The sequence below is a fragment of the Triturus cristatus genome, chromosome 3_1 (genome assembly GCF_964204655.1).
Source record: "Triturus cristatus chromosome 3_1, aTriCri1.1, whole genome shotgun sequence".
In the NCBI taxonomy this organism is placed as follows: Eukaryota; Metazoa; Chordata; class Amphibia; order Caudata; family Salamandridae; genus Triturus; species Triturus cristatus.
Genome location: NC_140583.1, coordinates 726,118,070 through 726,141,238, shown reverse-complemented (window position 1 = coordinate 726,141,238; position 23,169 = coordinate 726,118,070). Strand labels below are relative to the sequence as shown.

Here is a 23,169-nt window from a genome sequence, read left to right as displayed (position 1 = left end):
CTTGCTGTCAAGTGCATCATGCCTCTTGGCTGAAGGCTGCAAGATTCATTGTAACTCTTTATTTTTGTATTGTGTTTAGGTGAAGCCTACTAGACAACGCATGCGATGTCTGTGTGAGGCATATTGTGGCTTAATAAGGAACATAGGGGGGCTGGAAGCCCGCTCATTGCTTACCATTGGTTGACTTTCTTGTCACTCTAATTTGCCTGCCTCTTATTTGTGTCTCAGCTTATCAATCTTGTGGTTCTCCCTCCCATGGAACATTGATTCTTTACCGTTGCCTGGATTAGCTCACATCACTGCTTTCAGTGCTTGCTTTGTAAGCACTACTTTTTTTCTGTTAAGCAGTCCATGAGAGTGCATGTGTTTATGAACTGTTGCTCTCATGTACTTCTCTTTCCCTGCTATCCATGTTCCTCCTTGTCACCCGAGTGCTTCTCTCGCTATTTCCCTGTTGCGCTTCCCCATGTGCTTCTCCTGATGCCGTTTCACACCCTCCGAGTTGCTTCCCCCCACCTGTGCCCTCCGTGTTATTTTTGCATCCCTCTTGCCCTCCTCCGTGTTGCTTGATCCCCCCTGTTGTTTTGGCTATCCCACCCTCATCCCGCCCTCCCCAACGTTGCTTTGGTTTCACCCCCTCCTGTCTTCAGATAGGTAAGGCCTATTGGTTTTGACAATGCTTGTTGAGAGGGAATGCGTTGGCCTGCCAGTAATGCACTCTTGGTATGTTCTAGCTGTGTGATATACTGGATTTCAGATTTCAGATATACCGATTCTGCAGTGTGTTCCTCCTCCCTGTTGAGCTCCCTCTTCTACCCTGAGTTTGATTTCGTTTACTGAGGCCACTGACTTTTACACGGAGTCCTTTCTTTTGGTAGACATACCTACTGACCCCTTTATGAACAGTGTCTTTTCAGGCATTTCAATATGTATATTTTAATTATTTCCTCTGAAACAAAGCAGGAGCATGAGGCTTGGGCTGATCTTCGTAGACAATTGAGGACTGGGCTGAGGAAGATGAAGAGTGAAAATAGTTATGAAAGTGACCTTCTCTTTGTCCTATGGCAGCACGTTAAGGCAGTCCCCAGTCTGGGACTTCTCTAGTCTGGATGTCCTATAACCATTTACGGTTATTCACTTAATTTTTTATTTTTCTCCAAATTATTTATCTTTGCCACTCGCCATTTGGAGAAAATACAACTATGCTCACGTGCTTCCCCATGTTGCCTTTTCAAAACTAGGTATGTTATTTTCAGGATATCCCACTCCCCATCAGCTGTCCTCCTCCTACATCTCCCTTACAGTTCCTGCCTATTAATAGACACAGGTGTGCTCTTGTCTAGGCAGCATCTCACATGGTTTCTTTCCCCAACCTACAGTGCTCTCAAAATATCCAACTTAGCACTACAAAGATAGCCTCCACTGGGGTAAGATTGGATTTCTTATTTTGAGGCTGTGCTCCTAGTTGCTTGGATTTTATGCTGACCAGGACGTGGGGTAATCCTGCTAAATGGTAATATACTATTATGTGAATGGTACTATTATTGAAGATAGTTGACTACTTTTATTTTCTTCTTAATATTAAAATATTAAATTATTTTATTACCTTCAAGGTCTATCCATTCTTATTTCTAATAGCATGGATGCTTGCAAGATGAGTTTTCTGAGCAATGCAACTCACTGGCCAATAAATACCTATGACTAGGATGAAAGCCATGCTCTTTTTATGTCTGCGAGCTCTTGCCTCCATTCAGTGGCAAATTATATGTATTTACTTGTATCTGCCATATCTGCTGTACCCTGGTTTGCTTCCAAAAGATGTTTTTGGCTATACCTGCGGTGTGTAGCCATTATCCGCTATGACTTCAGTTGGCAGCAGCCAATGCTGAGAACCATTTACCAATCTTCAAAAACCTCTGTGTTAGCTACAAGATAATCATCCCACAATGAACTGCCAGCTGACAAATATTCCCAATCTGCCAGAGCTGACCCTAACACACCCTTCTCCTTTCACTCCTATGCCCGATTGCAAGGGTGATCTACAAATATCTCCTGAAAGCACTCATATTTAAGTCAGTATTCAGTCTCCGGATTCCAAAATCACGGGCTGATTTAGAGTTTGGCCAGCAGAGGTAAGTACATCAGCATGGCAGAGTACTTTACTCCTGCCGAACCTTGAGTCCTCCACCCACCAAAATTTAGAGTTTCCACCAGGCCTGCAAACAACTCAAAAGATTGGCAGGAACACCAATCCCAGCAGTGCCTGGCAATGTTTTAAAAGCTTTACAGATGGTACTATCAAAATGACGGTCCTGTCCGTCAAACATTTAACATTTTTTTTTTTTTTTTAATATCTCAAAAACGAATGCCCATATATCATGGGAGTATTCTCCTATGGTGTGGGGTTCATTTAAACATTATTACAGTCTCTTGCCACCACGTTTTTTGTGCTGGTAATGGAGAGTAAAAACTGTGCAATTGACCATCCACTCTAAATTGGACAGGCAGTCAAATGGCCAAACCTCTAACGACAATTGCTCCGTCAGGCCACTGAAGGAATTTGTCATCGATAAAAACATAGTAGCCTCTTTCGCTGACATACTTTAGGTCAGCCTACCTGTAAATAAGATGTGTGGGCCTTCATTTGTTTTTTAGAGAGGGTGCTCTATTGCTGTTGGAATGGAGTACCTTCTCTGCCAAACTCTAAATCAGTCCCTAGGTCTACTGTGCCCTTGTCCTCCCTTCTAGTAATCCACTATGGGATGTGTTAAAATAGGTCGGTCATATACTAATCCCTTGTAAATCTTACCAAACACCACTCCCTTGTATCTTATTAATTCAACAAGAACACTACTTTTTACTCCTCATTCAGATGCCCCAACACCAGCTCTAGTTACGCATAGCAAATGGCATCCACCTGAACAGATTGCTGTAATAACCCCAACAACCCAGCAAACAGGTGTCTTCAGTTGCAGCAATTCTCAATTAGTTGGCATACCTTTGTGGAAGCTTTTCACTGGGTCTCGGGCGGTATCTGTGAGGATCCGAAGACCTCTCGTTCTGTTGCACCCCAGTTGGATAAAAGGATAAGTCCTTTGTATATCTGACGCTAAATGTAGTGAGGTTGGGGATTCAAAGCTTACTCCAGGATGCCGTAGGGGATGGAGCCTGGATGAAGTGTGACCAAATAATCCCCAACAACAAATTATATTGCCAGTTGGAGCCATATATATTAAAATAGGTTATTTGGCTACTGGAGGAGTATGGCAGTTGGAATAATGAATAAACCAAGTTATCACACTTTACATGGCAGATATGACAGATATATATCATTCAGTAAATCACAAAAATTCAAATAACATGGGCACTTATAGAGAATGTTTTTCTATTACAGACTCCGGACACCAGATACAGTTCCATGGTATACTGGTTACCCCTTCAACTGGTCTCCTAAGTTTGAGGAAAATCAGTGTGATTATGGTTCTGAGAATGTTACCAGGTTCCTTGGGGATATCAAACTTGAGGGCCAAAATCACATGAAGGGGTAGAAATGTTTAAGTGGTAGAGCACCTACTGAACCTGGGGCACCAATTGGTTTCCAGTTGCAACTGAAGAAATGGGATTTATGGTAAAGCTGCACCTTTAAAAACTGTGATTGGGAACCTGATGGGCTGAAGAGATAGTTCAGTCCCAGCCAGAGGAACTCGATTGTAAAGGATAGTGTACAAGAAAATCCCTCTCCATCAGGAAAAGGATTGTTGTGGGCACCCAGAAAGTACAAAAGGATATGAAGCTGGTCAGAGCAGTGGAGACTCATCACAATCATGGAATTTCTCCTTCACGTTCTCGACCCTCTTGTAATACAGATGTTGTAAGTTTAGCTCTGGCCAGAAGCTGGTCTGCATCTTCCTTGTGTCTCTACTGAGCCTACTTTGATAAACTTCCAAGCAGTCTTCAGTCTTTTAGTCCCTGTTCTTTATCTTCATGTTTGGAGGCCAGCTAACAGCCATACAAGACAGGACACCTTCCTCTTTTTCCATGACAGGACAGCTTTCTCTTTTTCTAGGGCAGGTCTTGACCATCCAGAGTCCTAGGCTTGTTTAGAGCCATGAGGAAGCTCAACATTTTCATAGTCCTATGCCTGGTCAGATATAGCTCTGTGCTGGCAAGGCAGGCTTCTTAAGATATGCTGAGCAATATAACCATTTGGTTTAGGGGGCATTAGTTATTGAAATATAAAAGTATTTGTAGGAGGCCAGGGGCAAGACATTCTCCTGCCAGGCTGAAAAATTAGAACTAAAGCCAATCCAAGTAGAGAAAATCTTCCTGGTCTTTCTTTCCAGGCTTTTATTAAAAAAAAAAAAAATGGAATGGGCATTTGCCAACTAGTCACGGGAGTGTGTATTCTAATCGGGACGGAGTACATTCTCTAAGTGGGTCTCCATGATAGTCCACTGCAGAACACAAAAGTGAGAGGCCACAGGTGGCATCAGCATGGAGGTTGGGCCCCACATAAGTCAGATGTTACAAGCTGGAATAAGGAATCTTGGCAGACCCACCGAGACAATCAGATCAGTTTAGCTCAGTCCATCAGGACTCCGGGCAACATTATATGAGTGCCAGAAACTGGACAAGGGTGAAACGGCTATGGGAACTCTTAGGTGCAGCCTAAGAAGCTACTCTGAAGCCAAGGAAGGGAGAATGACTAGTACCTGTGCACAGCCTCTTCTTTTTTGCTGCATTCGACAGGTCATCTCATTCATACTGAGCATGGTCACCTTAAAAGTCACTTATAAACTCAAACACACAAACAAATGGAGCTCTGTACTTCACATACAGACACAAATCCATTTGCTGAAGTTCGCCTCTGGACTCAAGAGACATAAAATATGAATCACAGAGATGAAGATTTGTTTTTGCACGGTAAAACTATATAGCAATCACTCTGCAGCAGCAGGGTGCTATGAGATGGTGCTCTGCAGGAGCTGCTTGACTAATGTCTTCTCCAGATGCACACAGCATTGGGGCCAATCAAGTACTCAACACCAACAGTGAGAGTCTTTCGATTGTCCATGCGCTTACCAAGCTTAATGAAACAGTCCACTCCTAGATGCAGTGTTCTTAAATATTACACCACAGGGATCTAAAGAAAGAAGCTATTTTAGGCATTAAACAGGGTATTGTAACAGAGAATGATAATGATTTTAACAATAACAAATATCCCACACCACATAGCCCCTAAAAAAATGGCCCATGTTCCATTGCAGCCTGTATGAAGCGTCAAACTGCCAATTAGACATGCAAACCATAACTCATAATCCCAGTGTAATGCTTTCGACCTCACAATATGTCTACCAGTAAATACCAACACCTAAATGCATACTGTCATTAAAAAAAAAAACCACAAGCTCCAAGCATTACATAATATATATTTGTGAGAAATCAGGTTGTTGGGGGTGGGGACACCCTATTCGAGCAACAGCCATAGTCCTGGTCAGGATGAACCACAAATTCACTAAATTAACCTGTGCTTAACCCTGTGGGAGCTTGGCACTAATGAAGCCAGGCTTAACTCACAGGCAATGTCTCAAGTATTTATGCAGCACTTAAAAAGGAATAAACTGAAAACCCAAAACAAGAAAAATCCCACACTAATTTAGAACAATAGTATATATTTTAATCAATATTTTGATACCAAAACGACAAAACTCCAATCAGTAGAACCTGAGAGTTGAGTGAATATAGCACCAAAAACTACAATGGACCAACTATGGATATCTGGTCACGCTAGACCGCAAGGTCAGGGCAACCACAATGGAGCGCAGGCCTTACACTTCAACCCAGGTAGGCCTGCTGAACAAGAGAAAAGTAGAGTGGATTTTAATATACATTTTGACCCCAAACTACACAACTCCAATCAGTAAAACTGGAGTTATTATTATTTTAATTTTTTTTAAAGTATAAAATATCGCATAAAAGATCAAGGCGCCAACCTTAGACATCTGACACCGGGACTTGGTTGAATGTTATAGCCGTCTGCGATGGAGTGGGATTTGGATCCAGTCTCCGCTTACATTTATACTTGTAATGATGTGTGACGAAAACTGTTTGAGAAGTTAAAGTTCAGCGGGGCAAGGCAGCCAGCAGTGTCCAAGGAGGAGGCGCCATAGTCGATGGGGAGCTGGTGGATGAAGTCGTGGGGAAGATTTCTACGTTCGAACATAGTTACTTTTATGGACGTTGAAAAACTCCAGCTGGATGAAGTTTCAGGCTGTAGTCATTGAGGCTGTTCAAGGCTGTCTTCTGCAAAGAGCCACTGAACAGGATTTGCTAGTGCAGAGAAGAATGTAGCTGGAGCTGCCAGGAAGTTTGGCTGACCTGCAATGCATCTTGGGTGGATCGCCGAGCGGGTAGGTCCCTATCACCTTGGTTCTCACAGCATTTTTTGACAGAAAATGTTCTAAGTCCCAAATTGTGGATCTTGGCTATCTTTTTGCCCTTAGCACCACTTCCAAGCGTCCAGGACTGGAGAGGCACCAATTGGAGGGTAAGGACTCACTCAGGCTGTGTCCCGGTGAGGGTTCAAGGTGCTTGGAGCTTTTTCTATCCCTGAGGCTCTGATCAGGAGGCCAGCCAACTAGCCCTTGAAGTCAGTCTGGAAGTCTTGGGTTCAAGCAGGAAAGCAGGCGGCAGGGAAGTCCTCTGAGAGTCCTTCTGTGGGTGCAGAAGTGAACTGAAGAGTGGTTGTCATCTTTGAAGTAGAAGAAACTTCTGGAGTTTTCCCCCTCCACAGAAGTGTCTGGAATTCCCTGCCTCCCTGCACTGCTCCTAGTCTGCCTACAGTCACAATGGGCTAGTGTAAATTTCTTTGTGTGTGAGGTGAGGTAGAGTCTTTGAAGTGCAAGTGTGGCTGACTCCACAGGTCCAGAATTGTACTGAAGAGTTGGGTCTAAGGGTCCATATTTATACTTGGTGCCCACTGTGAAGTAGAGGAAGCTTCTAGAGGGTTCCCCCTCTCTTTAGGTGTTGAGCATTCCCTTACTCCCTCTCCTGGCCCCAACTTGTCTCGGGTCACCAAAGACCCTTTGTGAAAGTGCTCAGTCAGAGCCTTTGTGATATGCAAGTGTGGTAGGTGACAGCTCCTCCCCCTTGTTAACTCAAAGTGGCCTATTCTGCCAACAGCTATTTTCCCTTTGTCTTACTGTCTGGGAGTAGCTATACACAAGACCCACTGCCAGCTACGTCTAGTCATGTGACCCAGGAACAGGCTGCAGGCATCAAAAGATCAAAGTGGCATTTTCAGGACTGTGACTTAAAATCCAACTTTACCATTAAAGAGAGTTTTAAATTACAATTCATGAGACCAAACATGACATTTCTTCATGCTTCTATACAAACATTACCACTCAATAACTGTAAGAAGGGCACCAAATGTTCTCCTATGGGATAGGTATGCCTCACAGTAGTGGAAAATAATTTGTGTGTGTTTTGACTACCAGGACATGTAAAACGTACATGCCTAACTTTTTTAATACAGTGCACCCTGCCCTGTGGGCTGTTTAGAGCTTACATTACGTGTGACTTCCATGTAATAAAGAAGGAGTTTAAGCCTGGCGAGGGGTTTATTTTGCCAAGTCTAATTGGCAGTTTGACGCTTCATACAGGCTGCAATGGAACATGGGCCATTTTTTAGGGGCTACTTAAGTGGATGGCTCAATAAGTGCTTCAGGCCCACTGGTAGAATTTAATTTACTGAACCTGGGTACATGGTATTCCACTTTATTAGGGACTTTTAAGTACATTAAATATGCCAGTAAGGTGTAAACCTATTTTACCAGGTTTTTAGGAAGTGAGCACCTTAGCGCTGGTTAGCAGTGGTAAAATGCACAGTCTCAAAGCCAACAAAAATAAATTCAGCAAGACAGGAGGGGAGTAAGCAAAACGTTTAGGGGAATACCACCCTAAGGCTGACAGGACTAACAATATTCATAGTAATCTCATTAGTATCGTTAGTGGTAATGTGAGCCATAATATGACAGGTGGCATTACTTATGACTGCTGTAATTGCATCTGTTACTTCAAGGGTGTGGTCAAGGGCATTTGTTTTGATGTTATGATTTGCATGGCTGCGCTGAGAGTTATACCTTGCTACGTTATCCATAGCTGGTGTATTCAGTGGTTTTCAGGTTTTAATTTGTAACCTTACCTGTTATTACGTGTATGTGTGTATGTATGTATTATCTACTGGCGGTCGCCAGTAGATAGTTATAGTTAGGACCGTGTTTCCATAGGAAATCTGAAAATTCTATTTTGAATAACTTTGGCGCCGGTTGACGAATCCTCGCGAAATTTTCAAAACAAATGGGGAGCTCCGCTCAGCTCCTACCCTGAAAGTCTCGGGGTGAATCGTCCAGCGGGGGCCGAGAAAAAAGGAGGTTCCCAAAACGCGTTTTCCCCATGCATTTTTCCGTAGGACCTTTAGTCGAAGGTGCAGCCCGAACAGCTGAACAGAATTACTTGACATTTGGCAGAGAAGCAGTCCTCAGGTCAGGGAAGTGCCTTTTGCAGGTCTGGTGTCAATCTGTTCAGTATTTCCTGAGAAAATAGCATTTAAAAGCATATAAATATCTATACGCGTGCACCGTGCGCGCACGGTACCGTGCGCGAGCGAAATTCGGATTGGTTGTTAGATGTCGGTAAACATTCGAATCGGTCGAAATCAGGAAGTGTCGGCCGCCATTTTGTCTCTCAAACTGAAAAGGAAAGGGGGAAAAAAGGTGGAAAACGTGAAAAGGGGGCACGGAAGAGAGGTCCTTACCCTCTAGCCGTAGTCAGGGGGTCACAGAAGGACCCCAATGGGAAAAAAAACATTATTTTTTTTTTTTTTTTTAAATCGCGGGGTTTAATAAATACATAACTTAGCATTTAAAAACCGTACAAATTCACTTAAAAAACCATAGGTTTCACACACGTTATAGTTGGGAATTAGCATTTAAAAAACCTTGCAAATTCACTTAAAAAACCATAGGTTTCACACAGGTTATAGTTAGGTGGATATTTCACTCGTAAAAAAACCAATGAAATTCCCCTGTTATAGTTAGTTCAGATAACTATAACTCGCGCGACCGCCACTCTATCACAAGGATGATGTCATCAGTGATGTCATGAGTGATGCCACTGACCATGTCATGAGTGATGTAATATGTGACGTCATGAGCAGTGGATTGCGGGCGCGTGAGTTATAGTTATCTGAACTAACTATAACGGGGGAATTTCATTGGTTTTTTACGAGTGAAATATCCACCTAACTATAACCTGTGTGAAACCTATGGTTTTTTAAGTAAAAAAAAATATATATATATATATATTACCTACTGGCGGTCGCCAGTAGGTAGTTATAGTTAGGACCCTGTTTCCATAGGAAATCCGCAACATTCTATTTGGAATAACTTTGGCGCCGGTCGACGAATCCTCGCGAAATTTTCAAAATAGGTGGGGCGCTACGCTCCGCTCCTACCCTGAAAGTCTCGGGGGGATTCGTCAAGCGGGGGCTGAGAAAAAAGGAGGGTCCCAAAACACGTTTTCCCCATGCATTTTTCCATAGGACCTTTAGACACAGCTACAGCCCGAACGGCCGAACAGAGTTACTTGAAATTTGGCAGAGAGGTAGTCCTCAGGTCAAGGAAGTGCCTTTTGTAGGTCTGGTGTAAATCTGTTCAGTAGATCCTGAGAAAATAGCATTTAAATCAATATATATATCTGAGCCAGCTTACGGTGCGCTTACCGTGCGCTTACGGTAAGCTTACCGTACGCGTACGGTGACGTGCGCGAGCACGATTCTGATTGGCTGTTAGATCTTAGTAAACATTCGAATCGATCGAAACCAGGAAGTGTCGGCCGCCATTTTCTCTCTCGCACTCTGAGGGGAGTGGAGGAAAAGCAAACTCGGAAAACAATAAAAGAGGCTTGCTAGACGGCTCCCAACCACCCAGTCATGTTTATGGTGTCCGCAAAGGACCCACAAAGGCAAAAATTTAATTTTGTATATTTTTGAAAAATCGCCGATTACGCTTACCGCACGCGTACGGTAAAAAAAAAAATTAAAAAAGAAAACAATATCCACGTTCTCCACACCCCGTGTGCAAAAGGTGCATGGGATAGATATACAAAGATCAATCAATAGATAACCTTTAACAACGATGCGCCTAATAGGGCCTCCGTGTACGGACGGTGCGCGAAGCGCATCGTGCGTACATGGCCCATCTAGCGTAACGTGGGCACGCGGTGCACGTAGCGCACCGCGTGCCCACCCTGCGTGCACAGCACTAACTGCGTAAAGTGGGCGCGCACGCCACGAACGGCGTAATGTAACTTAGCATTTGAAAAAACCGTACAAATTCACTGAAAAAACCATAGGTTTCACACACGTTATAGTTAGGAATTAGCATTTAAAAAACCTTGCAAATTCACTGAAAAAACCATAGGTTTCACACAAGTTATAGTTAGCGGACATTTTACTGATAAAAAACCATTGAAATTCCCCCGTTATAGTTAGTGCAGGCAACTATAACTCACGCGACCGCAATCCTCTGCTGATGACATATGTGTCTTTATGAAAAAAAAATATTTGTAATATATGTATAGCTAAAAATTTATGGAAGAAGACATGGGTAAATAAGTGTCTAAATACAGTATTAGCATCAGCAGAGGATTGCGGTCGCGTGAGTTATAGTTGCCTGCACTAACTATAACGGGGGAATATATATATATATATCAGGCTCAAGCTTGCACCAACAGGCAGGAGGAACTCGAACATGGTCACGGGCCTCAAGCTGCAGCCCAATCTTCGATCTAGAAGCTGCCTGCTTGTAAAATCCTTTTAGCAGTCCCAATCACCACTGCCTGACGCTTTTCGAACAATCTTCATCAGAGGCTTAGGAGAAGGAGAAAACACGCATATGCCAGACCTGCGGTATTTAAACTTTATTGATTGCGCGCCGTGAATCAGCTGCTCATATGAGTCTGCGCATTGCATTGTGGTACCTGCAGTCCGGAGGGATATAGATATCCCCTTTCAAAGTGCGTGAAAATGGTCTGCTGGCAATTGAGGCCCTCTGATGGGCCTTGACAAACAGGTAGGTTCTGTATTCAGTGTCCGTGAACCCACATACTAAGGCTAGCTGGATGCACACCTCCGTGGCCCCCAGGTTCTTGGGGTGGTTCTCTCCCAGCGGCATGGCGGCCGCTAATAGATCAGGCTCAAGCTTGCACCAACAGGCAGGAGGAACTCTAACATGGTCACGGGCCTCAAGCTGCAGCCCAATCTTCGATCTAGAAGCTGCCTGCTTGTAAAATCCTTTTAGCAGTCCCAATCACCACTGCCTGACGCGTTTTGAACAATCTTCATCAGAGGCTTAGGAGAAGGAGAAAACACGCATATGCCAGACCTGCGGTATTTAAACTTTATTGATTGCGCGCCGTGAATCAGCTGCTCATATGAGTCTGCGCATTGCATTGTGGTACCTGCAGTGTGGAGGGATATAGATATCCCCTTTCAAAGTGCGTGAAAATGGTCTGCTGGCAATTGAGGCCCTCCGATGGGCCTTGACAAACAGGTAGGTTCTGTATTCAGTGTCCGTGAACCCACATACTAAGGCTAGCTGGATGCACACCTCCGTGGCCCCCAGGTTCTCGGGGTGGTTCTCTCCCAGCGGCATGGCGGCCGCTAATAGATCAGGCTCAAGCTTGCACCAACAGGCAGGAGGAACTCGAACATGGTCACGGGCCTCAAGCTGCAGCCCAATCTTCGATCTAGAAGCTGCCTGCTTGTAAAATCCTTTTAGCAGTCCCAATCACCACTGCCTGACGCGTTTTGAACAATCTTCATCAGAGGCTTAGGAGAAGCAGAAAACACGCATATGCCAGACCTGCGGTATTTAAACTTTATTGATTGCGCGCTGTGAATCAGCTGCTCATATGAGTCTGCGCATTGCATTGTGGTACCTGCAGTCCGGAGGGATATAGATATCCCCTTTCAAAGTGCGTGAAAATGGTCTGCTGGCAATTGAGGCCCTCCGATGGGCCTTGACAAACAGGTAGGTTCTGTATTCAGTGTCCGTGAACCCACATACTAAGGCTAGCTGGATGCACACCTCCGTGGCCCCCAGGTTCTTGGGGTGGTTCTCTCCCAGCGGCATGGCGGCCGCTAATAGATCAGGCTCAAGCTTGCACCAACAGGCAGGAGGAACTCGAACATGGTCACGGGCCTCAAGCTGCAGCCCAATCTTCGATCTAGAAGCTGCCTGCTTGTAAAATCCTTTTAGCAGTCCCAATCACCACTGCCTGACGCTTTTCGAACAATCTTCATCAGAGGCTTAGGAGAAGGAGAAAACACGCATATGCCAGACCTGCGGTATTTAAACTTTATTGATTGCGCGCCGTGAATCAGCTGCTCATATGAGTCTGCGCATTGCATTGTGGTACCTGCAGTCCGGAGGGATATAGATATCCCCTTTCAAAGTGCGTGAAAATGGTCTGCTGGCAATTGAGGCCCTCCGATGGGCCTTGACAAACAGGTAGGTTCTGTATTCAGTGTCCATGAACCCACATACTAAGGCTAGCTGGATGCACACCTCTGTGGCCCCCAGGTTCTTGGGGTGGTTCTCTCCCAGCGGCATGGCGGCCGCTAATAGATCAGGCTCAAGCTTGCACCAACAGGCAGGAGGAACTCGAACATGGTCACGGGCCTCAAGCTGCAGCCCAGTCTTCGATCTAGAAGCTGCCTGCTTGTAAAATCCTTTTAGCAGTCCCAATCACCACTGCCTGACGCGTTTCGAACAATCTTCATCAGAGGCTTAGGAGAAGGAGAAAACACGCATATGCCAGACCTGCGGTATTTAAACTTTATTGATTGCGCGCCGTGAATCAGCTGCTCATATGAGTCTGCGCATTGCATTGTGGTACCTGCAGTCAGGAGGGATATAGATGCAATTGAGTGCAGTTCCGTTTGTTGGACAAACTTGGAGCGTACATTTTTCCGGCCTGTCCAAGGTCGGGGGACTGCACCGCCGTCATAAGGGGGCGGACTGTTGCTTTCAGGATTTCGGAAAGCTGTACAGAAATGCAGGTATCGAGCAAGAACACCAGCGGAAATAATTGGAGGCTCATGTGAGCTTTGTTAAAGGAATACAACTTCGCTAAGCTAGTGGAACCCATCTGTGGGGAAATAGCAGCACTACAAGTCCCAGGCGGCCCATCTGTGGGCGTGATATTTAAATAGCATGAGACTTTGTGTGCATGCGTCATTCTACTAACGTATGCCCGTGATCAAGGGGAAGGATCCCTGAAACGCGTTGGGCTTTGGTGTGTCCAACTATGCACGCTGGCATTGAAAGAATAAAGGACTTTGCGGGAGACTGCGGGGCCCGCCTGCAATTGAGTGCAGTTCCGTTTGTTGGACAAACTTGGAGCGTACATTTTTACGGCCTGTCCAAGGTCGGGGGACTGCACCGCCGTCATAAGGGGGCGGACTGTTGCTTAACTATGTAAGGTATCCACCTTATTCGATTATTGTCCACTCCAGACACAGAGCCTCAAATATGCCTCCTTTTGGATTCATTATTCATGCATATATTTGAGGGCATGAAGTTCTCAAAATGGTGCTTTCCCTCAATCGAACCTATCTGCTTTCGGTAAGAATCATTCATTTCACTCATGTCCTTATCCCCCATGGGCCAATTTTACCCGATAAAGTAACCTGTGACTAACGGTACAAGAATCTAATGGCTTTGAATGCATCTGTTAATCTCTGCTTTCCAAAGTATTGAGCTCATTTTGAGTGACACTTCTTTACTGAAGGCAGAGAGCTCATTCCAAGATGGAGTACTGGACTGCTGAGGTTCAGCAATATAGCTTGGGGCCTTGTTTGTATATGTAGGACTCCTGTCTGTAGGAACTTTGGTTACTGGTTGAGGGGGGTGAAACCCTACTCAAGCAGCAACCCAATTCTTGTCACGAAGAAACACAAGCAAACCCCAAATTAACCTGTGCTCAGCCCTTTGGTAGCTTGGCACAAAGCAGATAGGATTAACTTAAATGCAATTTGTAAATATTTATGCAGAACTTCAAACAGTGATAAAGTGAAAATAACCACACCAAAATAGTGCAAAACCAAATAAATTGTTTGAGACCAACACAAAAAAAATCCAATCAGTAGAGCCGAAGATATGCAGTTTTAAAGATTTAAGTGAAAACAGCGCTTAGAAGCATCAAGCGCCAACTGTGGTTATCTGGTCACGCCAGACAAGGACAAAGCCACAAGTTCCGGCCGACCGCGATGGAGCACAGGCCAGTTACAGGGATCAAGTTAGGTCCGCTGAACAAAGTACCTTAAATCTGGATTATGGAGCATTGGGATAAACCGTGTTGAGGATGCGCCATGCAGCAGCGGCTGCAAGGTCCTGTGTCGGGGTTGCCGCGCACAGTGACGGTTCTGAGGACCTGTGGGGCTACAGTGAGAGATCCTGCGTTGAGGATGTGTCATCCAGCAGTAGTTCTGTATCGAGGCTGTGCGGCGATGAGTCGTACAGGGTCGGTTCTGCTCAAGAGACCACAGTTGGGCTGGCAGAGCACTTTTAAGCCAAGGACTGAAGTGGCACCAGCTGGGGGCAAGGACCCGCAGTTTTCAGAGTCCAGATGTAGGTTCAAGGTGGTTGTAGCCTTTTCTGCCCTTGAGGCTCTGATCAGCAGGCCTCCAACTAGCCCTTGGAGTCGCACTGGTGGTCCTGGGTTTAAGATGCAGGTTCAGTTCTTCCTACTCAGGCAGAAGGGCAGCAGATCAGAAGCCATTCTTGCAGGGCAGCACAGCAGTCTTTCTGAGTCTTCCACAGGTCCAGAGGGGCACGGAAGAGTTGGGCCTAGGGGTCCACTGTTTATATCTGGTGCCCACTTTGAAGTAGGAGAAGGTTCTGGAGGTTTCCACCCCTAAGGGTGTCTGGAATTTCCTGCCTCCCGGCCATGGCCCCAGCTTGTCTGGGGACACAAAAGACTGGTGTCAAACCCTTTGTCAGTGTGCTCAGGCAGAGCCTTTGTGATGTGAAAGTCTCATAGATGACAGGTCTTCCCTGCATCAAGTCAACAACCACCCATCCTGCCAACACCTATTCCCTCTTTGTCTCACAGTCGGGGAGCAGAGCACAAAGCCCAACTGCCAGTTACATCTGTTCATGTGACTCAGGATACAGACTGCAGGCACCAAATGGTTGGGGCAAGAAAATGCCAGGTTTCTAAAAAGTGGCATTATCAGAATTATGACTTAAAAACGTTACTATTAAAGAGGGTATTAAATTACAACTTGACATTTCTACCTGCTTGCAATTGAAAGTTATCACTTATTGAATGTAATAAGGTAACTCCAATGTTATCCTTCCGGAGGAGAAGGCTTTGCAGTAGTGAAAAATGAATGTAATAGTTTTTCACTACCAAGCCATGTAAACTTAAAAGTACATGCTGAACTTTTTTAATCCACTGCACCCTGCCCTATGGGCTATATAGGGTCTATCCCAGGTGTGACTTATATGTATTAAAAAGGAAGGTTTAGGCCTGGCAAAAGGCTTATTTTTCCAGGACTAAATGGCAGTTTAAACTGCAGATACAGGCTACAATAGCAGTCCTGAGACACGTTAAAAGAGCTACTTGTTGGTGGCTTGTTGATTGCTGTAGGCATACTAGTGTCAAGAATTCCTGTCATACAAGGGAAACACGCCCTTATGTAAACAGGAGAGCTGTTACATAACTCAAGGAAAACACGCCCTTATGTAAACAGGAGAGCTGTTACATAACTCAAGGGAAACACGCCCTTATTTAAACAGGAGAGCTGTTACATAACTCAAGGAAACACGCCCTTATGTAAACAGGAGAGCTGTTACATAACTCAAGGAAAACACGCCCTATAAAGGGAGGAACCGGGAGGTACAACGCTGTCGGATATTGTGTTCACACCGACGTACCTGCTTCGTGAAGAGCAGTGTTCCGGAGTGGTGCTCCAGTAAGGCAAGAACGGAGGTAGGTCGAGTCGTTACTCCCTGGGCCGTGTCTTGCCCCATCGTCACCTGTGAAGGACCCGGAAGCTCTACCGGTCAACCATTGAGCTTCGCTTTTTGACTCGGCTGAGTCCAAGCGCAGTGGCGCTTTTGCTGGTTGGAGTCGTAACTCCCAGCCCGACCAGAGACACAGGGACTGCCAGCTGTAAACGCACACCAGGAGGTGTTTGCCGCGTTACAGACTCGGAAGTCCACAGGATCGATCGAGCGGCTGCTCTCGGTTCAGTCTTCTTGCTTGTGATTGGGGTATCGGTGACGCATCACCAGGAGGTGACTCCGCGTCCCGGTGCAGTCTGAGGAAGAGGTTGAGCGGCTGCTCCCTTCAGGTAGAGACCCCGGCTGGGTGTTTCCCTGACTCCTCGATTCTCCCCAACACTCTTCGTGCCCCTCACAGCCTACCGATTGGCATTGTCGGCCATTTCATTTCTGCCCTCTGTTGGCATACGCCGGGAGCGGCGTATATGCAGAGGACGGTTAGGACCATCCGTGCTGTGGGCTGGTAACGTACTTAGCCTGGAGGATTCCAGTGACTATAACTTGTTTATTCTTTGTATTATATTTGCCTTCATTAAAACAACTAACCCTTCACTAGTGGTTGCGTCCTCATTGTCGTGTCTGTTAAACGATCCTGAGACGTTCAGGGCGTTACAACTAGTAGCATTTAATTTACAGGCCCTGGGTACAGGTAGTACCACTTTCCTATGGACCTATAAGTAAACTAAATGTGCCAAATGGGTGAAAGCCAATTTTACCATGGTAAAAGGAGAGAGCACAGCAGTGGTAAAGAGTGCAGAGTGGTAAAAGCCAACATAAATGGATTCAGAAAACAGGTGGGGGAAGGCAAAAAGTTTGGGGATGACCCAGCAGAAAGGGTCAAGTCCAACACTGTCCATAAAGAAAACCAGCATCAAGGACGCATGCAGTCTGTGTCAGGGAGTTTGGTTTTAGAAAGTCTTAAAAATGCCCCCAGAAAAAAAACTGTTAAAATTTAGTTAAGGTTTTGATGGAAAAGTGATGAAATTTGCAAGTTGTGGTTGGGTGCTCCACCATTACTCGCTCCCAGTGAAGTGCTCAGGACCCCGTGTCACGCATTACATCAGAAACAAAATCACTAGTGACCGCCCCATATTTCCTCATATTTTTATAATGGCAAAGTAGCGCCACAACAGGTTGCATCTGTCCCGCTGCCCTATTTACACATGCACACAAGGCAGTGGAGTTGCTGTTAGTTGCCCTGCTCAAGGGCTCTGAATTTAGTCTGCTTCACACTTGGGCAAGCTAGAGGTTGTGAGGGGGAGAGGGGAGTTCAACGCTAGACCTATCGCCTTTGGGAAAGGTGGGGAATCTTCTTTACTATTGCACGCCCATGATATGGGCATGGCGGGAGCCTTAATGCTGCCAATGTCCCCACTGTCAGTGGCTATGGAGTGGGAGAGGACCCCCCCCCCCACCATTATTTCATAATTTAACGTATGTTTGTGATAATTGAGGATTGATGAAAATGGAAAAATTGAATACTATTTGTCCTTTTGACGCCCAAAATCCCACTTTGAGGAAGGCGGGTGCCAGAAACAGCAGTTTTAATCAAAATTACACATTTATTGGTAGCAACGCCTTCCTCAATGCCGCACAGCGCCACGAGAGTCCCCGAGTCTTCCCCTGCCTAAATTCAAGTGAGGTGTCTGAATCCGACTGCTCTGTGGAGCTGTGCGCATTTTCTGCCGAGGCAGCCGGAGGGCTGTGTGCCATCATGGCCTCGCCACAGAACTGAGGATGGATGAGGGCTGGGTCTGCTCACGGCTGTCTCACTCCCCTGCTTCCAATTTGCCAGCGGGGAGGGGGGGGGAGGGGGGAGACTGCTGTCGGCTCGGTGGACCCGGGCCACCTTCACTATAGCTTTTCTGGGGTGAAGTAAGGTTGTGTCAGTTCACAGCTGCCCTACCACCCTGTTCGGAGACATGCACAGGAGAGCTGTGCTCTATCTATGTTCTGGCCAACCTACTGGAAGAAATGGCGCATGTCACGAAATATTTCGGGGGTAGGTGGGGGTTAAAAGTTTGTGCTAAGCCTATGTGTTGTATATGCCTGATTGAAATGTTCCTAATGGATGTGGTTCCTTGTGTTTGCCTTTAGGGGGCCGGGGCCGCTGTGTGAGACATGGTGATAACTGGTACACCCCCTCAGAGTTTGAGGCAATGGCAGGAAGAGCCAGCAGCAAGGACTGGAAAAGAAGCATTCGCTATGGAGGGAGGCCATTGCAGTGCCTCATCCAGGTACGTGTCGCTGCCCCTCTTGTGCGTCAAGGAAATCACAACACTCAATTTACTGAGGCTAGAACTTGCATGTGTCTGCTTCAGATCAACAGTCCTCTGTCTTAGGTAATCAGACAGACTACCACCCTCCCCACAAACCAGCCCAGATAACCAGCTACATACGTGCAATGTTTGATTCTTTTTTTTTTTTTTTTTTTTTTTCAAGTTTTGTTGGTTTATTAAATTTTTTATTTTTCATTAATAATTAATGTTTAGTTTTGTGCAATAAAATTGGTTTAATAAAATTGTGGACTGGTAAAATGTAAAACGCATTAGGATATACATTTTTTTTTTTTTTTGTTTTTTTTTTTGAAAAACCTTTATTGACATTGCAACCAAAGACAAGTATGGGCCTACAACCCTCGGGGCCGGCCGCTAAGCAGTTAAAGTAACAGCAAGCAAATCTTAATCACACGCAGCACCTCGGGAAGCAGATTCTCCATGCTAGTATACTCTAGTCCAGCGAACAGCCCAAAGGGGAAACCAGGATATAAAAGGTTTTCATTTTACAATAAGGGATAGAAGGATCAGGTGCCAATCAAGTTCTCAGCAGCGAAAAATGGCAGGCAGAGTAGTGAACGTCAACAATGAACAGCAATCTATCAAGTCAATGGCGCTGAAACAGGAGGTTCAGGATGTGGAGGAATGTCACGAGCCGTTTGCGCCTGCAGTCCCCTGTCCTAGGACCCAGAAGACATCACGGAAATTGATGCACAAATAAAAAACAATGATTGGCAATGAAGGAAACCTACCGTACTGACCCCAGAAAAGAAAGACAAAGAAGAATAAGAGAAGAAAAAGGAGGCCATAGGAACAAAGTAAAGGACTAAAGAAGCCCCTCCCCCAACCCCCCACCCTGCACCTCTGCAGATGACTACGGCCCCCCCCCCCCGCAGTGTGCCTGTCGCCCCAGACCCGAAATATAGAAGAAACAGAGAAAAAGGGGAAAGAGAGGAAACCCCCCCTAACAGAGAAGGGGAGAGAGTAGTAATAAACTGGAGGAGGGCCTTCAACCATGCCCCTGGCTTCTCCCTCCCGCACAATATATTCCTCCCCAAAACAAACAGTAAACAACAAAAATTCGACCATGACTAAGAGAAATGGGGAGCATTATTCACAGACTACACTATCAGTTATGCCGTGAGAGCACACAACCCCCAAGCCCGCCCGCCTATTAAATGACAACCTCTGAAGGATCAGCCTTATCCTTGGCCACGCTTTGCGAATCCACCAATGCATACCCAGCGACCCATTATCATGTCCAAAGTTACAAGGAAGAGGAGCGTCCAAAGAAGACCAGGAAGGGACACACACATGTAGGGAGGATGTCTCTGAACACCAACACAGTCATCGTCATGGAAGATCACCTTTCCCAGTACTGCCCCAGGGCCTGCGCCGCACACAAGGTCCAGGAAGGAGGAATCAGCCAGAGCAGGCGACCGCTGCGGGAAGATCGCCTGGGTCGCCGGAGGCCGCGCATGGGACAAAGTCACCACCTTCTGCTCCAGTCCAAAATCTCCGGAACAGGCCGACCCCACAGCCAGCCGACCACACGCTGCCACAGTGTCCGAAATTTCCAGCTGTCCCTTATTCACAGAGGCGGTCACGTTACTTTCCTCCTGTGTAGGGTGAAGCAGATCCTTGTGTACCTGGGGACAGGCAGACCGCAACTGTTCCGACGCTGACGCAATACCATCCAGCTTCCTCCCCAATACCCGGGCGCCGTGAACCAGGGTGGAATGAAGGGCTCCGAGAGCGTCGAAGGTCACCGTACCCCAGCACAGCCCCCTGCGCTCGCTCCGCTACGCTCCTCTGCGCCACACACTCCCAATCTTGCTGTGACCCAATGTACAGGATGATAGAGTCCATCCCATCAAGATGGCCGCAGGGCAGGGCCACCCCAGATGGGAACCGGGACTCAGGCACAAGCGCATCAAGTTCCATGTCACTGCGAACAGGGTTCCGGAGGCAGGCAAAATATGCATCCAGTGTGTGGTCACAGGTAACAGTCGTTCTCCTCCTGGGCCAGTGCTCGCGAAAACCGGGAGCAGCCCGCGCAAATCGGGACGAGCCACAGGCCGCGTCCGATCAGTTCACTGGCGAGGGCCCAGGCAATCGCCGAAAGACCCTGGAATCGTCACCCCGGGTATGCACCCGTTACGCCACGCTCGATGGTAGGAGCGACCACAGCGAGATTCAGGCCAATATTCGCTCCGCTTCGGTATTCCGACTCCACCCGGTCACCAATGGCCGCTGTTGTTGAACTGCCGCCCGGCCATGTTGTCCACCCGAGGTCCCGGCTCCAGGGCTGCACAGGCCGCAAACTTCAAACGAACATTTCTCAGGCGGTACCGCCGCCAGAAACTTCAGGATCACACGATCGGTTGCCGCTCTAAATCACCAACACGGGCATGTAGCGCAGGCTGAGGATCACATGCAGGATATCTGTGCGGGATGTGGAGGTTCACGGAGCCGGGAGCCTACGCAGCCGTCCCGGTCGCCATCTTGGCTCCTCCCCCAATGTTTGATTCTTGAGATGAAAACGGCATTTGTATGTGAATATTATTTCCGAGAGGTAATGCGTTTACTTCAGCTCTCAGTGGGACTGCTAAAGTGCTGGCAATCAGGAAATAGTCTCTCCTGTAGGGATTCACTCCATTAACATTTCAAAACTTGTGCAGCATTTCTCTATCATTTGAATAAATATTCAAAAGCACCTCAATACGAATTGATCTATATTTTTTAAAAGGCAGTCTTACGGATTTCTTAAATCCTTTTAACAAACTCTCCATTTTCTTAATTTTCCAACCTGTTACAAAATGAGTATGCAGATGCAACTTCTATTAACTATAGAATGTTCAGATACTTCTATTGCACATAACATTCAGAAGTACGGATGCAGACTGGCCTGCTGACAAGTGGGGTAGGATTTCCGAAAAACTATAGCTTATTTGAAGCTAAAATGGCCAAGGACCGAGTATCCTTATACAAGAAAAAAACATTAATCTACACGTAGCTAGGGAACACCCTAGAAGCCAAGAGTTGGCGAGTATGAAACAGGCAGGAGAACACTTTCAATATTTGGGAATGGAAATCACACAATCTCGGATAGAGACAGGAACTAAACCTACTTCCTTTACTTAAGAATCTGATGATGAACATTAAAGATGGACCTCGAGGCCGATAACCATCATAGGGAGAGGACCTCTATTTAAAATGATACCAAAGGGGAAGATGGACGGAGCGTTTGAGCAAATCAAACACTCTCCCTAGTCAACTGATCTGGGTTTAATCCATCACCATTCTTTAGCTCACTCCACCACCCCAGCTCAGACATAGCCATATGCAAGTCGTGCATGCAATGTTCAACACTCCGTCCATCATCCCCTTTGGTTTTGCTCTATTTAAAATGATCACACTTATCTGATTTTTATACGTCCTTCAGAATTACCCATGTATACTCCCGCCTACCTTTTTAAGAAAACTTCAGTCGCAGATAAGTGAGTTCCTGTGGGATAAGAAGGTCCACATAAATGCATTTGCTAAATGCAGCTAAAGGATGTAAGCTAGGCAGACATGCAGTTAAATAACTGGGCCTCACAACTTATTGTTATTAAGGATTTGCTCTGTGGGTCTCTGGAAGACCCCACCTACATGCTAGAACTAGATAGTATAGAGAACTACGACTTAATCGCTATGCTATCCAGCAGGTTACCCTATAGACTACCTGCCATCATTAAACCACCGCTTTTGAGCTGGCACAAAGCCTTAAAACACATAAAATGGCATGTCAGGCTGACAAAATCCACCCCATATGGAGAGGTATATTGTTGGAGCACACAACAACATCAGGAGGGTTTCATGGGTGGGACTTAATCGGTATCACAAACCTGGGAGATGTGTTTTCCCACCGCCATATGAAGCCCTATGCAGAATTGTTGGAAGAATTCCAACTGCACAAATCGCACGTTTTTATCTACTTGAAGGTACGGCATGCTCTGGAACACTACGGAGGACAGTTACAGGATACCCCAGAATATAGCCCACTGCAGAGAAAGTTGTATAAGAATTGGACCCTAAGGGAGTGTCGCAGGTATAGTGTTCACCTTTGGTTAATTCCCCAGACCCACTAATAACCAGGAGACAACAAGCATTAGCAAGGCCAATAGGTCTCGCCTTTGCAAGAACAATTGACTTTGCAAATATGTTTTAGTCATGTTGTACACCAACATATATAAAGGTTAGTGGGGTAAAGGAGAGTGGAGTGTTGTAAAGTTGAGTAGAGTGGAGTGGCATAGAGAGCCGTGGAGTGTGTAGAGGGGCGGAGAGCAAAGTTGAGTTGCGGGAAGTGGAGTGCCATTGAGTGGCATAGAGTAGAATGATGTAAAGTGTTATGGAGTGTAGAGGGAGTAGAGTGGAAGAGTGGAATGGTATACAGTGGAGTAGAGTTGAGTAGCGTAGAGTGTCCCAGTGGAGTAGAAGGTTGTAGAGTGGAGTGGAATAGAGTCTCATGGAGTGGTGTAGAGGGTAGCGGCTTAGAGGGTGTTACGTAGAGTGGCGTAGAGCAGAGTAGATGAGTGGAGTGTCATAAATTGGAGTAGTATAGGAGAGTGGAATGGCACAGAATGGATTATAGTGTTGTACAGTCAAGTAGCGTAGAGCGGAGTTGCATAGAGTTTCATAGTGGAGTGGCACAGAGTGGAGTGGAGTGGCGTAGAGTGGAGTAGTGTGGAATACAGTTTAATGGAGTGCAGCAT

The 23,169-nt window shown here is 46.1% G+C and overlaps 2 protein-coding genes across 15 annotated transcripts in view; one reads left to right on the top strand and one right to left on the bottom strand.

Annotated features, from left to right (window-relative positions):
- DEAF1 (DEAF1 transcription factor) overlaps nucleotides 1–23,169 on the top strand; it is a 357,225-nt gene that overhangs the window by 125,171 nt on the left and 208,885 nt on the right. For all 7 annotated transcript variants that reach the window (XM_085644850.1, XM_085644849.1, XM_085644848.1 and 4 more), the window contains one exon: nucleotides 18,234–18,373. In XM_085644850.1, coding sequence (XP_085500976.1) covers nucleotides 18,234–18,373 — 140 coding nt within the window. The remainder of the gene's footprint in view (nucleotides 1–18,233; nucleotides 18,374–23,169) is intronic.
- The window catches only part of TMEM80 (transmembrane protein 80), a 298,952-nt gene that overhangs the window by 262,621 nt on the left and 13,162 nt on the right, over nucleotides 1–23,169 (bottom strand). The window lies entirely within an intron of this gene.